This window comes from Glycine soja, chromosome 10 (assembly GCF_004193775.1).
Source record: "Glycine soja cultivar W05 chromosome 10, ASM419377v2, whole genome shotgun sequence".
NCBI classification, from domain to species: Eukaryota; Viridiplantae; Streptophyta; class Magnoliopsida; order Fabales; family Fabaceae; genus Glycine; species Glycine soja.
In genome coordinates, this window is record NC_041011.1 from 41,809,004 (window position 1) to 41,828,338 (window position 19,335).

General features: G+C 34.0%; 2 protein-coding genes and 1 long non-coding RNA gene across 3 annotated transcripts; all 3 read left to right on the plus strand.

Moving 5' to 3' along the window:
- The first annotated feature begins 117 nt into the window (after nucleotides 1-117).
- On the plus strand, nucleotides 118-728 carry LOC114370326. Its single transcript, XR_003657817.1, has 3 exons — nucleotides 118-173; nucleotides 453-525; nucleotides 650-728. It is a non-coding gene; the product is annotated as an uncharacterized LOC114370326 (long non-coding RNA).
- A 1,454-nt stretch (nucleotides 729-2,182) lies between these two features.
- LOC114370989 (ammonium transporter 1 member 2-like) lies at nucleotides 2,183-4,134 on the plus strand. Its single transcript, XM_028328389.1, has one exon. The coding sequence runs from the start codon at nucleotides 2,238-2,240 to the stop codon at nucleotides 3,765-3,767; it is 1,530 nt and encodes a 509-aa protein (XP_028184190.1). The 5' UTR covers nucleotides 2,183-2,237; the 3' UTR covers nucleotides 3,768-4,134.
- An 11,549-nt stretch (nucleotides 4,135-15,683) lies between these two features.
- On the plus strand, nucleotides 15,684-17,632 carry LOC114370988 (ammonium transporter 1 member 2-like). Its single transcript, XM_028328388.1, has one exon. The coding sequence runs from the start codon at nucleotides 15,710-15,712 to the stop codon at nucleotides 17,282-17,284; it is 1,575 nt and encodes a 524-aa protein (XP_028184189.1). The 5' UTR covers nucleotides 15,684-15,709; the 3' UTR covers nucleotides 17,285-17,632.
- The last annotated feature ends 1,703 nt before the right edge of the window (nucleotides 17,633-19,335 follow it).

Sequence of the window (19,335 nt, forward strand, 5' to 3'; positions counted from 1 at the left end):
TTTTTTAAAACTTATCAAATTTCAATTAGCTTTGTTAAAGCAAATTATGAGCTTGTGTGATCTTCTTCTGTTTGCATTATGTTTTCTTAATATTATCTTACAAATTCATTAGGCTACCTGCAGAATACCTGAAATAGCTTTTGCAACATTTGAGAACATGGAATATGGAGAAGGTTTGCCCTCCACATCTGCTTTCTCTTCCTCTTTCTTCTTTTTCTGATGCTTATATTTGTTTACTTATAAAGATTTCATTTACCATTTTAAGGGAATCTCGTTTCTTTTTCTTATACTCTTACTGGGTTCACAATTATGTTTCAATTCTTATGGTATCTTTCTTCTTTTTTGTTTCTGTGTGTTGTGGAGGTGGGATGCTCTTTTCTAAATTGTTAAATTCTCTTTCTTCATTATTAATTCTATGCAAGGTAAATTATCTTTAATTTGTTACATAACAGATTACATGAAGCCTGATACAGAGACATACAATTAGGTTATTCAAGCTTATACTAGAGCTGAATCTTATGACAGGTTAGACATTTAAATAGCTGTGAAACCTCCCATTGGAATTCTTAAATTGATTATTTCATGGATTGAGTTAAATTTGCTAATAGGTGATGTGATTGTATTAAACTTGTTTGTGTGTGGCTTATAGAGTACAAGATGTTGCTGAGTTACTTGGCATGATGGTTGAGGATCACAAACGTATACAGCCAAATGCGAAGACCCATGCGTGAGACACGTATTAATTTTCTTTTACAAACCTGGCTAACATGTTGGATGTAAAATTGTTTGAACTTAGGTTTAAATACCTTTTTAGTCCTTGCAATTTAGTGTTTTTTTATTCTTTTTCATCCTTACAAAATTAATTTTTTGTTTTTAGTCCTTGCAAATTATGTTTATTTTGTTTTTAGTCCTTAAAACACTTTAGATAATACTTTGAACAGTAAAAAAATGTTTTCTAAAACGCTATAAGGACGAAAAATGAAACAAGCATAATTTGCAATGATTAAGAAAGATTATTGCTGTCTCAAAACTGTGATATAAAATTGTTGAGAGAATATTAATAAGGATGGGTGTATCTAGAAGTTCTATTTAGTACGAGGCGGCAAATATCTTTCACCAGAATAATATTGTTCGACTTAAAATATATTTATTACAGGTGACAATTTCTTTAAATATTTAATCTCAAACTGTATATTTAAAGTTTAAATTTAAAACTATTAGTTAAATTGAAAGCTTAATTCAGGAGAAAGTTTTAGAAGAAATAAAGTATAATGCTATAAGGAGAAAGAATGGATTTTGAAATGTAGGTAAAACACTTTTTATTATTACACAAACATATAGTGTGTTCAGTTTTCTAAAAATGAACCATCCAAAGCTTAATTAACATTAATATACTGAACATATAATACTTATTTGATATATATAACAATTAATAACATATATATATATATATATATATATATATATATATATATATATATATTAGTTTAGCTAAAATGGTTGTAATGTAAGGTATATTCTCTATCTGTTTATTTATTTATTTTACTTATCCACTTTTAATTTTTAATTTAAAAGACTAAGATAATATTAATTATTTTTCAATTATATCCTTTTCGTATCTTACATATATATTACTATTTAAGAAATAAAAGTGAAAATGTTTCATAAGAAACATAATATTTACGCAGCCAACTCCATGAAAAAATTTGATACAAAATTTATTTATTGATTTGTTAACTAATGTACTCACCATAATGTTTAAAAATATATATGTTTGACGTTTAGAGAGTTATCTGATATTTATAAAAACAAACAAAGCAGCGAAACATTAAATTTATAATATTTTTTATTTTAAAAAATAAAAAATTATCATCCATTGAAACATATATAATTTCACTGTCAAAGACTAAGAAAGGCAAAGAAGAAGAGTTGTAGCGGAGTGAGTGAGCCAGAAAAAAGGAGAGGAAAGATATCTAAATGCGTAGGGTTGAGGAGGAGCCAACGAATCCCGAACTCAATCTGTAGGATTCCAACACAATATTTGAGGAGGATTTATTCGCGCATGTCATTTATAATTGAAAGATTCCCTCTGCAGCTCTCAAAACCACTAACCCTAATAGCTGAACTCCAAAGAGATAAAATAACAGCAAGTGGCCCTCATCAATTCTAAGTATATATAAAATCATTGCCGCCATCAGTTCTTCTCCATACTCTTGTCTCACTCTAACAGCCAAAGCATGGCTTCTCTCTCTTGCTCCGCCAACGACCTTGCCCCACTCTTCAACGACACCGCCGCCGCCAACTACCTCTGCGCCAAATTCGATTCCATTTCTAGAAAGCTCGCCGAAACAACCTACGCCGTCGACAACACCTACCTTCTGTTTTCAGCGTATCTTGTCTTCGCCATGCAGCTCGGCTTCGCCATGCTCTGCGCCGGCTCCGTCAGAGCCAAAAACACCATGAACATCATGCTCACCAACGTCCTCGACGCCGCCGCCGGCGGTCTCTCCTACTACCTATTCGGTTTTGCATTCGCCTTCGGCGGCCCCTCCAACGGCTTCATCGGCCGCCACTTCTTCGGCCTACGAGATTACCCGATGGGAGATTACCCGATGGACTCCTCTCCCAACGGCGACTACAGCTTCTTCCTCTACCAGTGGGCCTTCGCCATCGCCGCCGCAGGAATCACCAGCGGCTCCATCGCCGAGAGAACACAGTTCGTGGCTTACCTTATCTACTCTTCTTTCTTAACCGGTTTCGTTTACCCCATCGTTTCGCATTGGTTCTGGTCCCCAGACGGTTGGGCCAGCGCGAGTCGTATTGACGGAAATGTTTTATTCGGGTCTGGAGTCATCGACTTCGCGGGCTCAGGCGTTGTTCACATGGTTGGCGGGATAGCGGGCCTGTGGGGGGCTTTAATTGAAGGCCCGAGAATCGGCCGGTTCGACCGTTCGGGCCGGTCGGTTGCTTTACGTGGCCACAGCGCGTCTTTAGTTGTGCTTGGTACGTTTTTGTTATGGTTCGGCTGGTACGGCTTCAACCCTGGTTCGTTTCTGACAATAGCCAAGGGGTATGGAAGTGGAGGGTATTATGGTCAATGGAGCGCTATAGGGAGGACAGCTGTCACGACGACATTGGCTGGGAGCACTGCGGCTCTGACGACGTTGTTCAGCAAGCGGTTATTGGCTGGCCACTGGAACGTGATTGACGTGTGTAACGGCCTGCTTGGCGGGTTCGCTGCCATTACATCGGGCTGTGCCGTTGTGGAACCGTGGGCCGCGATTGTGTGTGGGTTTGTGGCGGCGTGGGTTTTGATTGGGCTTAATAAGCTTGCCGCGAAGGTAGAGTACGATGATCCGTTGGAGGCGGCGCAGCTTCACGGCGGGTGCGGAGCGTGGGGGGTTTTCTTCACGGGATTGTTTGCGAAGAAAGAGTACGTGGAGGAGATTTACCGTGGTGGAAGGCCGTTCGGGGCTTTGATGGGTGGCGGAGGGAGGCTGCTGGCGGCGCAGGTGATTCAGATATTGGTGGTGTGCGGGTGGGTTACGGCGACCATGGCGCCGTTGTTCTATGGGCTTCATAAGATGAAACTGTTGAGAATTTCGAGGGATGATGAGACTGCGGGGATGGATTTGACGAGGCATGGTGGGTTTGCTTATGCATACCATGATGATGAAGATGGTTCAAGCAGGGGAGTAGGGTTCATGCTGCGTAGAATTGAGCCTGCTGGTACCTCTCCCTCTCCCCCCGCTGCACCACAAGTTTAATCAAAATGTGGTTTATGATTTTCAAGCGTTTTTTAGTTTCGTACCTGCACATAGCTATGGGCAAAGCTAGCCTAGTCAAAACCATATACAAGCAAGACACCAGGGATGCATATATGAAGTATAAAAATTAATGTGTGGGGGTCAACATTTAGGAAATGTCTTCTAGAGTTACTGTACATTTTAAAATGTTTGTTGGCTTGGTTTATTATTTTCATCTTTGAATTCCAAGACTAGTTTGGTCGACTGTTGTCACGTTAGTTTGTATCCTGCTGCAGAATAACTTGCTTGTAATTGTATACTGATTAGTTGATATATAGTGATATATTATATATACTAAATGCATTAATGCAGGTTATGATTTTGCTAATCTTGTGATATTAGTGTTTCAACATACATTTTTTTCTTTTGATAAAATAAATATCATAGCTGAAGGTCAAGTACCATCCATCTCAGCTTGGTATCTTGAAATATGTTCTCAGAGAATAAGATACTTCATCATAACAGAAGACCGACAGTGTAGGAGCATCAAAAGCAAATAACTATAATTTAATATTTGAATAGTATTGTACATGAAAATCTTATGGCCTAACTATGGAAACTTCATAAAAAATATATTTGTTTTGTGGTTTTGAAGTTCATTGTGCTTCCAATACATGCATATTTGTACACTTCAATATTAATTCTCGCAAGTAAATAATAAGGACTATAGGATAATAGGAACCTAATTCATATTTTGTCACGATCTTGGTGAGAAATAAAAAACAATGCATACAGTTTTATCTCAACAGTCAACAACTCATCAACGTGACAAATCTTTTATCGCTTAGAGCTTTATTTGTATAGTTGTAAAGTTCACAACATCATTTGAGAAAGCAAGACTGAAATTAATCAAGAGAAAGGAGAAGTTAAAAATTTATTTTATATTGACAGACAGACATTTGCATGTTATCATCATTATTTTTCTGGTTAACCAATTAATTAATAAACCACAATCTAAATCGGATAATATATATTGATGAACAGAATTTCTTACACGCCATTTTTTTTCTACACACTTTTTTTTTGTTAAAGTAAAAAGTAAGGAGAGTGTATTAAAAAGAAATTAAATGTGTAAGTATTAATTATTTTATTAAGAGAAAATTATTCAAGGAAAACTCTATGCAAAGCCGTGGTTTAAAATGTACGTAGCATTATGAATTAGGTTACACACACACATATTCCTACAGTTTTTCAGAAGCAATGTTTTAATAAGTTACATGCTTAAACCACGGCTTTGTATAGATGCTTAAATTAATTCCTTATATACATATATGTTTTAATTTTTTCATGTTACCTTAAACCCTAAACCCTATAAAAAAAAACTAAGATTTTTATCTCTTATATTTTTTCTCAACTAGTACATTAGTCCAACACATCAGGGTACGTATCCAGGCAATGTAGCAAGACTATAAGCTGGGGCAAGCATAGAAAAGGAGAAATGTTAGTTAAGAAATTAATAAGACACTAATATTATTTAGAATTTCAAGTTATTTTTAACAAGGAGATTCAACTGTGTATTTTTAACTAGTTTAAAATAAAAAAAATGGAGGATGCTCACTCACGCCATTCTTGTGGACCTCGACCTTCCAGTCAAGTTCCTTCGAAAAGCTTGAGATGACAGACCACCCAATAGCCTCATGTCATAATTAATCATTCAATCAATTAAGTTAATGTTGATCTTGGAGAGCTTCCAACGAGTTATGTAATGAATATCATTTTTTTTAAGCATATGTAATTGTGGGGGAATGTGCAAAATAATTATTTTCATGTAATGAGTGTATTCCCATGATTTCAGCTTGTCAATAACTGTTTTGTGATAGCAACTTTGATGACTCCTTCCCCCATTTATACTAGGCAAGGGATAGTCAGTAGCCATCTTCATCATTAGCTCTTAGGCTGGAATAGATCAAATCACCTCTAATATTTCTTATCATTGTTTCATCCGTTGAATTGGGAAATATAGTTATCCATAATTATCTATATGTTTATATCCAATCTTATAAAAAAAGGGAATGATAAATTATAATTTGAGTGATATTTTATATGAATTTTTATGTTATTTTATGTTTTTTTTTTTTTTTACAAAATTTACATTTGGACTTTAATTTTTTACTTTGCAAAAATATAATCATTCAATCAAGTGAAAAAATTGAAAAATACATAATTTCATGAAAATTTGATGCTATTTTTACTTGATAACGGTCATGGTACATTGACCACAGTCATGGTCATCCAAGAAGATCACGATCAATCATGAGGGTCTTTGTCATTTCATAATAACTCAAGCTTCGACGTCAGGATTCCAATATAATGATCGTGGTGAATATCACCATGACCATCATAATCTTAATTAAGAAAAATTATCTTTATAGATCATATTAGAATATATATATATATATAGTGTGCGCCTAATTAAAGTAATTATCTTTAGGAGTCTATAAATAAAAAGTTGGAATTTGTACTTGATGGATTCAAAATTCATTTTATGAATATTAAGAGTTTTGAGAGGAGAATTGTACCAGGAGCCATTGAAGTATGAATATATAAGGATTTTTTTATCTCTTTTATTTTTATAATGCAATATTGTATATTGCTTAGTTATTTTATGACTATGGTTGGTTAAACCTCTTAGAACTTGGATTGTGATGTAGTTGTATCCATGTATTCTAATTCTTATTTTTAATAAAGTTCTTCGATGTTATTCAATTAATTGTATCTTTCTATCATTTTCACTTCTATATTAGAATTGGTCACTCTAATTGTTAGTTAATTGTGTATCTTTTACCATTTTCTCATAATTAATTGACTTATAGAAGGAATAGAGTTCATAAAGCTTGCATGATCAAGCTGACTACATGAATCTCCTTTTTACAAACTTATCTGTTATTCATTCTTAACCTTAGGTTAGATCTGAACAATGTAAGATTGATTTAAGGGGAAGAGTCACTACTAAAAAATAGGTTTTTTACGACGTCCCTTCTACGACGGTCGTGAGAAAACCGCTTTAATTAATAATGCAGTGGCATTACCGTAAATATAAGCATTTCTGGAATGAACTCTACGACGGTTGCATTAAAGACGTCTTAGAAAGCACGGTCTAGTGGCATTTTTGAAATTAAATGAAAGATGATTTAAGACAGTCCTATCATAAACACGTCGTTGTTTTAATATATATATTTTCAATAAAACCCTACTCAGTCTCGTGTAACGCCGTGCCTCTCCTTCTCCCGCTCGAAGCCCCTCAAGTTCTCCAGAATAATCAAAGCAGTAGCCCCTGATGACGACACCATAGAGGCACCAGCAAAAGAAGAGGCTGCATCGGTTGGGTTCACCCCACCAAAAAAAATGTACTAATTTCTGTTTTGTTAGGCAAAAATTCCATATTTTTATTTTTTGTCGAGAGGGAATTTTCTTCCTTTTATATTTTCTCTACTTCATGTTGTTGGGGATGTCTGTGACATGAACATATAAAGTTGAGATTTTTTCAATTATCTTCAATTTAGCAAGTTTAATTTTGTGCCCTCAAAATTCCCTTTATCTTCCTGTTTTCGATCTCTCTAACCCTTTCCAAAAGATGCTTCCTGGCTAGGATGCTCACTCACGCCATTCTTGTGGACCTCGACCTTCCAGTCAAGTTCCTTCGAAAAGCTTGAGATGACAGACCACCCAGTAGCCTCATGTCATAATTAATCATTCAATCAATTAAGTTAATGTTGATCTTGGAGAGCTTCCAACGAGTTATGTAATGAATATCATTTTTTTTAAGCATATGTAATTGTGGGGGAATGTGCAAAATAATTATTTTCATGTAATGAGTGTATTCCCATGATTTCAGCTTGTCAATAACTGTTTTGTGATAGCAACTTTGATGACTCCTTCCCCCATTTATACTAGGCAAGGGATAGTCAGTAGCCATCTTCATCATTAGCTCTTAGGCTGGATTAGATCAAATCACGTCTAATTTCTTATCATTGTTTCATCCGTTGAATTGGGAAATATAGTTATCCATAATTATCTATATGTTTATATCCAATCTTATAAAAAAAGGGAATGATAAATTATAATTTGAGTGATATTTTATATGAATTTTTATGTTATTTTATGTATTTTTTTTTTACAAAATTTACATTTGGACTTTAATTTTTTACTTTGCAAAAATATAATCATTCAATCAAGTGAAAAAATTGAAGAATACATCATTTCATGAAGATTTGATGTTATTTTTACTTGATAACGGTCATGGTACATTGATCACAGTCATGGTCATCCAAGAAGATCACGATCAATCATGAGGGTCTTTGTCATTTCATAATAACTCAAGTTTCGACGTCAGGATTCCGATAATGATCGTGGTGAATATCACCATGACCATCGTAATCTTAATTAAGAAAAATTATCTTTATAGATCATATTAGAATATATATATATATATATATATATATATATATATATATATATATATATATATATATATATATATATATAGTGTGTGTGTGTGTGTGTGCGCGCGCGCCTAATTAAAGTAATTATCTTTAGGAGTCTATAAATAAGAAGTTAGAATTTGTACTTGATGGATTCAAAATTCATTTTATGAATATTAAGAGCTTTTGAGAGGAGGATTGTACTAGGAGCCATTGAAGTATGAATATATAAGGATTTTTTTATCTCTTTTATTTTTATAATGCAATATTGTATATTGTTTCGTTATTCTATGGCTATGGTTGGTTAAACCTCTTAGAACTTGGATTGTGATGTAGTTGTATTCATGTATTCTAATTCTTATTTTTTTAATAAAGTTCTTCGATGTTATTCAATTAATTGTATCTTTCTATCATTTTCACTTCCATATTAGAATTGGTCACTCTAATTATTAGTTAATTGTGTATTTTTTACTATCTTCTCATAATTAATTGACTTATAGAATGATAGAGTTTATAAAGCTTGAATGACCAAACTCACGACATGAATCTCCTTTTTACAAACTTATCTGTTATTCATTCTTAACCCTAAGTTAAATCTGAACAATGTAAGATTGATTTAGGGGGAAGAGTATTCTGAGACCTTGACCATATATGCTAATAATTAAAATAATAGATAAGATAGTTAATAGGCAACTAGGAATTCTTAATTAAAATATGAATTAGGAAAAATGATACATGTAAAATCATAATTAAGTCACTTTTATTCATACATATTTCTTATCTGTTGCTTGTCTTTATTTTTTTATTTTCTTGACTGTAAACACAAGTAATCTCCAACTCAAGATAAAAACTCAAAATTATTTAGTTTATATGATTTAGATTATTTGAAAATATAAATAATCTCTAGGATATGATATCCTAACTTTTGAGTCTAGAGTTGTTACTTCATAGGATACACTTACCCTCAAGGCCTCAACGAATATGTATTTAAACTAATAATTACTAGGAATATAATTAAATAAATTTTTATTTTCATGTATTCCAAGGAATATGTTAGTGAAGTAAAAGATTAGATTAATTTAAAATGTTATAAAAAAATTTAATTTAATAATGAATTTTGCATAACACTTATACAATATATATATATATTGACATACACGTTGAGTGATCTTCAAGAGAATGCTGTGTTAAATTAATATAAGAAATGATGAAAATTCAACAAACTTGTTAATGGGTATTTTCTTCTCCATTAATGGGTATTTTCTTGTCCATTCCGCGAGCTCTCAATCTCCCTGACGGTAATCAATCAGCAAATTGCTTTATGCATTTCCTGAATTGTTAATGGAAAGTGCTGGAAGCAATTTCAAGAGTGCAGGAAAAAAGAAAAAAACACCTGAATGTATAGATGTATTTTAATAACCTATTAATTACTCAATCTATTCTTTTTAACAATCTTTTTAATACTTGAAAAAATTGTATAAGTTTCACTAATTAATAAATGATATTCATTAAATAAAGAACAATTTCATCCATACTTTGTTGCTACCGTTTCACATGTTACCAGTAGGTGTGGCATGATCTACAAATAATGTTAATCACACACTCTATTCGTGACTCACATATAAATTTTACCCAGAAGAATGTTCAAAAGAAGCATTCTTCGTTCAATACAATATCCCTTAAATAATATAATTTAAGTGAACAAAAAAATTATTGGGTTTTTTTTTTCTAAAAATTTTGGTGTATAATGCAATTTTTTTTTGCACAAAATATTATTGGGGTTTTTTCTAAATTTTTTGGTGTATAATACTAATGCAAAGTTTGTCTAATATCACTCTCTCTTAAGAAAAAATTATGAGAATAAAAAGAAATCGATATGCGTAAAATTTCAGACATCATATTTAGCCGGTCAAAACTAGCAATTTCCAATCGTGTTTTTTTGCATTCATATATATGCAAATTCCTTATTTATTGTTGACTACAACTCAAAATTTCCTTTTCCGGCCCTTTCATCGATCGAAACAAACAAAACAGTGGAAGTGGTAGAAACAAGAATGGAAATATATAGCACAATATTAATTCTATAATTACGTACAATTAAAGAATGAAACATTTAGAGTAGAAGGATTGTTTGAAACTGAAGTACATTGATATATATACGTTGTATATAGTTTATAATCAGGGGCACTGAGGATTGTTCCCAGGCCCACCATAGTAGAAGTAAGTGCCCCATTCGTTGCTGTAGTAGCTCTTGATGTCGTAACAGTTTGTGTTTTCGGCCAAGGTTGAGATGCTCTGCACAGAACTCAAACTGTTATCTGTGTCTACGATCTGAAGGTTCCGGAAGTAGCTTGCTTTGCATGTTTTTTAACAATTATACAGTAATAATAAGATTTACTAACTTAATGGATATTTTTCTGTAAAACAAAAATTAACTTAATGGATATTATTTTACATAACATGATATTATATTAATACAAAAATTATTTATTTTGAAATATATACTATAAAACAAATTAAGCAAACCCAGTCTTATTTAATTTATAGATTAAATTTGATTCAAATAAATGATTTTTGTCAAAATTTTAGATCAAATAAGAATAAGAATATATAAACACGTCCATGAATACCCCTAGCAGCTGTGTATTAATTGTAGCTACATAATTAGAACTGAATTTAAATGTTCTCTTCTTTGCCACTAGTACGTTAAAAAAATGAACAGTAGCAGCATAATGGATTTGGCATCAATAGATAATTGTACTGACTGATTTCACCCTCGAGCAAAGCTATCAGCTGGATTAGGACAACAAAACAGTTATTTATGCGAATGATAATTGAGTTCTAAAATAATCTCATTGACTCATTATTAAGAAAACTACCAACAGAAGAGGATGATTGTTATTTTACTTGTTTTTAATAATATATAGTAATTTTTATCAAGAAAATTGATATTTTAGTATAAATATTATAACTTCATATAAACAAGAGTGAGAAGAATAAATTTTGTCTATATAATCATATATAGACGATTTATATTTGATATCATGTAATCTTTTAAAGTCAAATTACATTTTAAAAACTCATAGAAGTTGTCTTTTAATCGTGATATATTATTTATACTGAAATCGGTCAATATTTTTTCCTTAAACTTTTGGGTAAAAAAAAAATTCCTTTCACCATTTCCTATATCTATACACTAGTAATTTATTTCTGTTAGATAATTGAAGGTTGTATGGACAAAATTCCTTTCTGCCAGCTTGATTCAACATATTCACGATCGGTCTTAATTATCATGAATTTGCAGTGGACGATCTCTTATAGGCATACTCTTCGTGAAGATAATGCATGCGCGAACTGGCTTGTCAAATACGGTGCAATGCATGAAAATGCCTTTGTCAATAGGATTGTTTGCCCAACTCAGTTAACCCCTTTTATATTGGCTGACCCAATGGGTGTAGTTCACATTTGATACTAATCTCTCTTGTTTCTGCTTTCTTTTTAAGATGTATGCAAAATTTAAAATATATACAAGATCTGGAAGCTTCTTTATCACGAGTAAGATTAATCATTTAGGATGATAGTTAATTCATTAATTATACTGTTATTTAATTGGTTATTATCTGTTAAACTAAATTTTTGTGCCAATGGATATTACATTTGAGCTGGATCTTTTAAGTTAGTTAAACTATATATATGATCCAGAACAAATTATAATGTTTTTCATTGACTGTCCGCATCTATTTATACTGGGTCATATATAACTTACTATTTGAATACTTACAATTGAACAATTGATAGATGATTGCTTATAGTTAAAAATATAACAAAACAAAAGAGTTATCATGCAAAGCATAACGAGTTGTGCGAAATATTGACTCATTGGTGATCTTACCCGCGTTTATATTATTGACAGTGTCCTATTTTATATTTTTATTACTTTTTTTAAAATATATTTTCCATAGGTTATTTTTAATTTATTATCTAAAATTTATTTTTGATATTAATTATAATTAATTTTATTCTGTTAAAATCAAACCTAATTACCCATATATTATTTTTTATTATTTAAACTATTTAAAAAATTCAATTCTTTATTTTTTAATGGAAAACAACTTCTCACCACCGTCCAACCGCGCCACCACCTCCGTCAAACTTGTGTCCTTTCGCCTCGCCTTCCGTCCTCCAAACCTTAATCCTCCCATCCGCGGATGCCATGTAAACGGTGCCGTCGCCGTTAACGGTGGAAGGAGAAGGGCGGTCCTCGAGCCACGTCACCTGCGCGACCAGGTAGGGTTTGGTGCAGACAACGCTCTCCGGTTTCTTCGTTCTCAGAAAACTCAGATCTAAGCCTCAGATCTAAGAAGACGACACTGTTGTTCCTCCCAACCCCAAAATCTCAGACTCCTCCGATGCTTCCTCAAATTGAACTTCCAAGGTTGACCCATTTCACCCTTTTGCCTCAATTTCACAAAAACGTTCGTTTTTTCTAATAACCCTAATTTTTATGGTGCACTCGTGCCCGTGTTTCCCGACGGCGACGACCCAGAAGAGAAACGTGTTGCTGATGACGAACGTCGGTGGCGCATGAAGGCGGTCGAAGAGGTGCTAGAGCTGGGTCTCCATCTTTGTCATGACGGCTTCAACGACGTCGTCGTTTAAGGTGTCTGCGGAGTTGTTAGATGAATCTTCATGAATAACAGACCCAACAACAGAGTGATCTGAGCGCGAACGCGGCAGTGAGATTCCTCGGAGGTTCGCGGTGGTTTCGCATTGCGGTGAGTTTCATTGTGGATCGTGGTGATGTTGCGGTGGTTCGTGGTGCTTTCGTTTTGTTGGCCTTTGGTTTTGCCACATTGGTGGGTGCTGCGGGTTTCACTTTGGTTCAAGTTTCGATTTTCTTTTTATTCAAATACAGATTTGTTTATTGAAGACTCGTGTTGTACATTTTTGTTTTTGATTTTGTATTGATTCTCAGATCTGAGAAACTTTATACATTATGAAATTTTTTTTGTTTTGGTTTTTTTTTGTGCTTTGCCTTCTCTGTTCTGTTGTTTTAACTCTTGGAATTTTAAGATGAAGGGTAGAAAAGGATGAAGGTGGCCTAAAGGTTTAGTTGGGAACGGTAACTTAGTTTGTGTGATGAGAGAGAAGAGAGAATTAGGGTCAAATGGGAAAATAATGAGAAAAAAAAAGAAAAAAAAAACGTGACTTTTATTTATTTTTTAATTTTATTAGTTAATAAAATATAATAATTAAATTTTTAAAATAAATTAAATAATAAATAATAATATAACTTCAACTTAATTGATAATATGATATTTTGTTTGTTACATTATCACTTAACTTAATGAAACTAACTTAGATTATATTGAAACATAACAAATATACATAAATAACAAAAAGTAAATTTTAAGTAATAAATTAATAATAATTTACTTTTTTTAGATATGATAAATATTTTAAAGTTTTCTTTTAAAGTAGATTTATGTTTTTTTCAGTTAATAGAAGCTAACTGATATATATAGAAAATCGGTAGTCTTTGACCCAAAATTATGATAAATTATTGATTTTTATAAAATTATCTTAAAAATCATAAAATTAATAATTTATAATTAAATGATAATATATATATAAAACGATTTTATATGATCATTTTGAGTCTCAGGGTTAAACTCTTGTTATTTTTGTTCATAATATATATACATGATGGGAGTTTGAATTTGTTTAATATTATGATATTGCACTATTTCGATTGGGGTAATTATCCTGAAATCCTAATTTTTCCTTAACCAAAATAAATTAATAATAATTACATCTAGTGTGAATATGGAGATCAACCTGCTTAAATATCGGAATATATATAAAATTTAAGGGACATGGGGTTAATATTCGGCTAGTAAGTCTCCATGCACCTATCAACATGGCTTTGGCTTGTTAAGGGGTCTCAAAGATTATATTAGATTTCATCTTAAAACCAATTGACATTAAGTGAAGTTGCCCAACAAATATATAAGCCGCACTCCAAGGATCCCCTTCACGCCCAACCCGCACTCCAAGGATCCCCTTCACGCCCAACCCTTATTGGGCTTGGTGCGTGTCGCAACGGAAACGAAGATGAGGTCCCAAGGTCAGAACCTGCTCTGATATCATGTTAGATTTCATCTTAAAACCAATTGGCATTAAGTGAAGTTGCCCAACAGATATATAAGCCGCACTCCAAGGATTGAGGCAGTCGATGTGGGACTTTGGTTATTTCCCAATAGATTATTGCTGTCTCAGAACTGTGATATGAAATTGTTGAGAGAATATTAATAAGGATGGGTGTATCTAGAAGCTTTGTTTAGTACGAGGCGGCAAATATCTTTCACCAGAATAATATTGTTCGACTTAAAATATCTTTATTACAGGTGACAATTTTTTTAAATATTTAATCTCAAACTGTATATTTAAAGTTTAAATTTAAAACTATTAGTTAAATTGAAAGCTTAATTAAGGAGAGAGTTTTAGAAGAAATAAAGTATAATGCTATAAGGAGAAAGAATGGATTTTGAAATGTAGGTAAAACACTTTTTATTATTACACAAACATATAGTGTGTTCAGTTTTCTAAAAATCAACCATCCAAAGCTTAATTAACATTAATATACTGAACATATAATACTTATTTGATATATATAACAATTAATAACATATATATATATATATATATATATATATATATATATATTAGTTTAGCTAAAATGGTTGTAATGTAAGGTATATTCTCTATCTGTTTATTTATTTATTTTACTTATCCACTTTTAATTTTTAATTTAAAAGACTAAGATAATATTAATTATTTTTCAATTATATCCTTTTCGTATCTTACATATATATTACTATTTAAGAAATAAAAGTGAAAATGTTTCATAAGAAACATAATATTTACGCAGCCAACTCCATGAAAAAATTTGATACAAAATTTATTTATTGATTTGTTAACTAATGTACTCACCATAATGTTTAAAAATATATATGTTTGACGTTTAGAGAGTTATCTGATATTTATAAAAACAAACAAAGCAGCGAAACATTAAATTTATAATATTTTTTATTTTAAAAAATAAAAAATTATCATCCATTGAAATATATATAATTTCACTGTCAAAGACTAAGAAAGGCAAAGAAGAAGAGTTGTAGCAGAGTGAGTGAGCCAGAAAAAAGGAGAGGAAAGATATCTAAATGCGTAGGGTTGAGGAGGAGCCAACGAATCCCGAACTCAATCTGTAGGATTCCAACACAATATTTGAGGAGGATTTATTCGCGCATGTGATTTATAATTGAAAGATTTCCTCTGCAGCTCTCAAAACCACTAACCCTAATAGCTGAACTCCAAAGAGATAAAATAACAGCAAGTGGCCCTCATCAATTCTAAGTATATATATTAAATCATTGCCGCCATCAGTTCTTCTCCATACTCTTGTCTCACTCTAACAGCCAAAGCATGGCTTCTCTCTCTTGCTCCGCCAACGACCTTGCCCCACTCATCAACGACACCGCCGCCGCCAACTACCTCTGCGCACAATTCGATTCCATTTCTAGAAAGCTCGCCGAAACAACCTACGCCGTCGACAACACCTACCTTCTGTTTTCAGCGTATCTTGTCTTCGCCATGCAGCTCGGCTTCGCCATGCTCTGCGCCGGCTCCGTCAGAGCCAAAAACACCATGAACATCATGCTCACCAACGTCCTCGACGCCGCCGCCGGCGGTCTCTCCTACTACCTATTCGGCTTTGCATTCGCCTTCGGCGGCCGCTCCAACGGCTTCATCGGCCGCCAAAACTTCGGCCTACGAGATTACCCGATGGGCTCCTCTATCTCCAGCTTCTTCCTCCACCAGTTGGTCTTAGCCATCGCCGACGCAGGAATCACCATCTCTCCCTTCGGCAGCTTCTTCCTCTACCAGTGGGCCTTCGCCATCGCCGCCGCAGGAATCACCAGCGGCTCCATCGCCGAGAGAACACAGTTCGTGGCTTACCTTATCTACTCTTCTTTCTTAACCGGTTTCGTTTACCCCATCGTTTCGCATTGGTTCTGGTCCTCAGACGGTTGGGCCAGCGCGACTCGTATTGACGGAAATGTTTTATTCGGGTCTGGAGTCATCGACTTCGCGGGCTCAGGCGTTGTTCACATGGTTGGCGGGATAGCGGGCCTGTGGGGGGCTTTAATTGAAGGCCCGAGAATCGGCCGGTTCGACCGTTCGGGCCGGTCGGTTGCTTTACGTGGCCACAGCGCGTCTTTAGTTGTGCTTGGTACGTTTTTGTTATGGTTCGGCTGGTACGGCTTCAACCCTGGTTCGTTTCTGACAATAGCCAAGGGGTATGGAAGTGGAGGGTATTATGGTCAATGGAGCGCTATAGGGAGGACAGCTGTCACGACGACATTGGCTGGGAGCACTGCGGCTCTGACGACGTTGTTCAGCAAGCGGTTATTGGCTGGCCACTGGAACGTGATTGACGTGTGTAACGGCCTGCTTGGCGGGTTCGCTGCCATTACATCGGGCTGTGCCGTTGTGGAACCGTGGGCCGCGATTGTGTGTGGGTTTGTGGCGGCGTGGGTTTTGATTGGGCTTAATAAGCTTGCCGCGAAGGTAGAGTACGATGATCCGTTGGAGGCGGCGCAGCTTCACGGCGGGTGCGGAGCGTGGGGGGTTTTCTTCACGGGATTGTTTGCGAAGAAAGAGTACGTGGAGGAGATTTACCGTGGTGGAAGGCCGTTCGGGGCTTTGATGGGTGGCGGAGGGAGGCTGCTGGCGGCGCAGGTGATTCAGATATTGGTGGTGTGCGGGTGGGTTACGGCGACCATGGCGCCGTTGTTCTATGGGCTTCATAAGATGAAACTGTTGAGAATTTCGAGGGATGATGAGACTGCGGGGATGGATTTGACGAGGCATGGTGGGTTTGCTTATGCATACCATGATGATGAAGATGGTTCAAGCAGGGGAGTAGGGTTCATGCTGCGTAGAATTGAGCCTGCAGCTATTACCACTCCCTCTCCCCCCGCTGCACCACAAGTTTAATCAAAATGTGGTTTATGATTTTCAAGCGTTTTTTAGTTTCGTACCTGCACATAGCTCTGGGCAAAGCTAGCCTAGTCAAAACCATATACAAGGGATGCATATATGAAGTATAAAAATTAATGCGTGGGGGTCAACATTTAGGAAATGTCTTCTAGAGTTACTGTACATTTTAAAATGTTTGTTGGCTTGGTTTATTATTTTCATCTTTGAATTCCAAGACTAGTTTGGTCGACTGTTATCACGTTAGTTTGTATCCTGCTGCAGAATAACTTGCTTGTAATTGTATACTGATTAGTTGATATATAGTGATATATTATATATACTAAATGCATTAATGCAGGTTATGATTTTGCTAATCTTGTGATATTAGTGTTTCAACATACATTTTTTTCTTTTGATAAAATAAATATCATAGCTGAAGGTCAAGTACCATCCATCTCAGCTTGGTATCTTGAAATATGTTCTCAGAGAATAAGATACTTCATCATAACAGAAGACCGACAGTGTAGGAGCATCAAAAGCAAATAACTATAATTTAATATTTGAATAGTATTGTACATGAAAATCTTATGGCCTAACTATGGAAACTTCATAAAAAATATATTTGTTTTGTGGTTTTGAAGTTCATTGTGCTTCCAATACATGCATATTTGTACACTTCAATATTAATTCTCGCAAGTAAATAATAAGGAGTATAGGATAATAGGAACCTAATTCATATTTTGTCACGATCTTGGTGAGAAATAAAAAACAATGCATACAGTTTTATCTCAACAGTCAACAACTCATCAACGTGACAAATCTTTTATCGCTTAGAGCTTTATTTGTATAGTTGTAAAGTTCACAACATCATTTGAGAAAGCAAGACTGAAATTAATCAAGAGAAAGGAGAAGTTAAAAATTTATTTTATATTGACAGACAGACATTTGCATGTTATCATCATTATTTTTCTGGCTAACCAATTAATTAATAAACCACAATCTAAATCGGATAATATATATTGATGAACAGAATTTCTTACACGCCATTTTTTTTCTACACACTTTTTTTTTGTTAAAGTAAAAAGTAAGGAGAGTGTATTAAAAAGAAAATGTGTAAGTATTAATTATTTTATTAAGAGAAAATTATTCAAGGAAAACTCTATACAAAGCCGTGGTTTAAAATGTACGTAGCATTACGAATTTGGTTACACACACATATTCCTACAGTTTTTCAGAAGAAATGTTTTAATAAGTTACATGCTTGCAATATTTTAACACACACATATATGGAGATGCTTAAAATTGTTCCATTATTTTAAATTAATTCCTTATATACATATATGTTTTAATTTTTTCATGTTACCTTAAACCCTAAACCCTATAAAAAAAACTAAGATTTTTATCTCTTATATTTTTTCTCAACTATTACATTAGTCCAACACATCAGGGTACGTATCCTGGCAATGTAGCAAGACTATAAGCTGGGGCAAGCATAGAAAAGGAGAAATGTTAGTTAAGAAATTAATAAGACACTAATATTATTTAGAATTTCAAGTTATTTTTAACAAGGAGATTCAACTGTGTATTTTTAACTAGTTTAAAATAAAAAAATGGAGGATGCTCACTCACGCCATTCTTGTGGACCTCGACCTTCCAGTCACGTTCCTTCGAAAAGCTTGAGATGACAGACCACCCAATAGCCTCATGTCATAATTAATCATTCAATCAATTAAGTTAATGTTGATCTTGGAGAGCTTCCAACGAGTTATGTAATGAATATCATTTTTTTTAAGCATATGTAATTGTGGGGGAATGTGCAAAATAATTATTTTCATGTAATGAGTGTATTCCCATGATTTCAGCTTGTCAATAACTGTTTTGTGATAGCAACTTTGATGACTCCTTCCCCCATTTATACTAGGCAAGGGATAGTCAGTAGCCATCTTCATCATTAGCTCTTAGGCTGGATTAGATCAAATCACGTCTAATTTCTTATCATTGTTTCATCCGTTGAATTGGAAAATATAGTTATCCATAATTATCTATATGTTTATATCCAATCTTATAAA

Excerpts from the sequence above, each read along its gene's own strand:
- LOC114370989 (XM_028328389.1), top strand. The coding sequence starts at position 2,238 with ATGGCTTCTCTCTCTTGCTCCGCCAACGACCTTGCCCCACTCTTCAAC.
- LOC114370988 (XM_028328388.1), top strand. The coding sequence starts at position 15,710 with ATGGCTTCTCTCTCTTGCTCCGCCAACGACCTTGCCCCACTCATCAAC.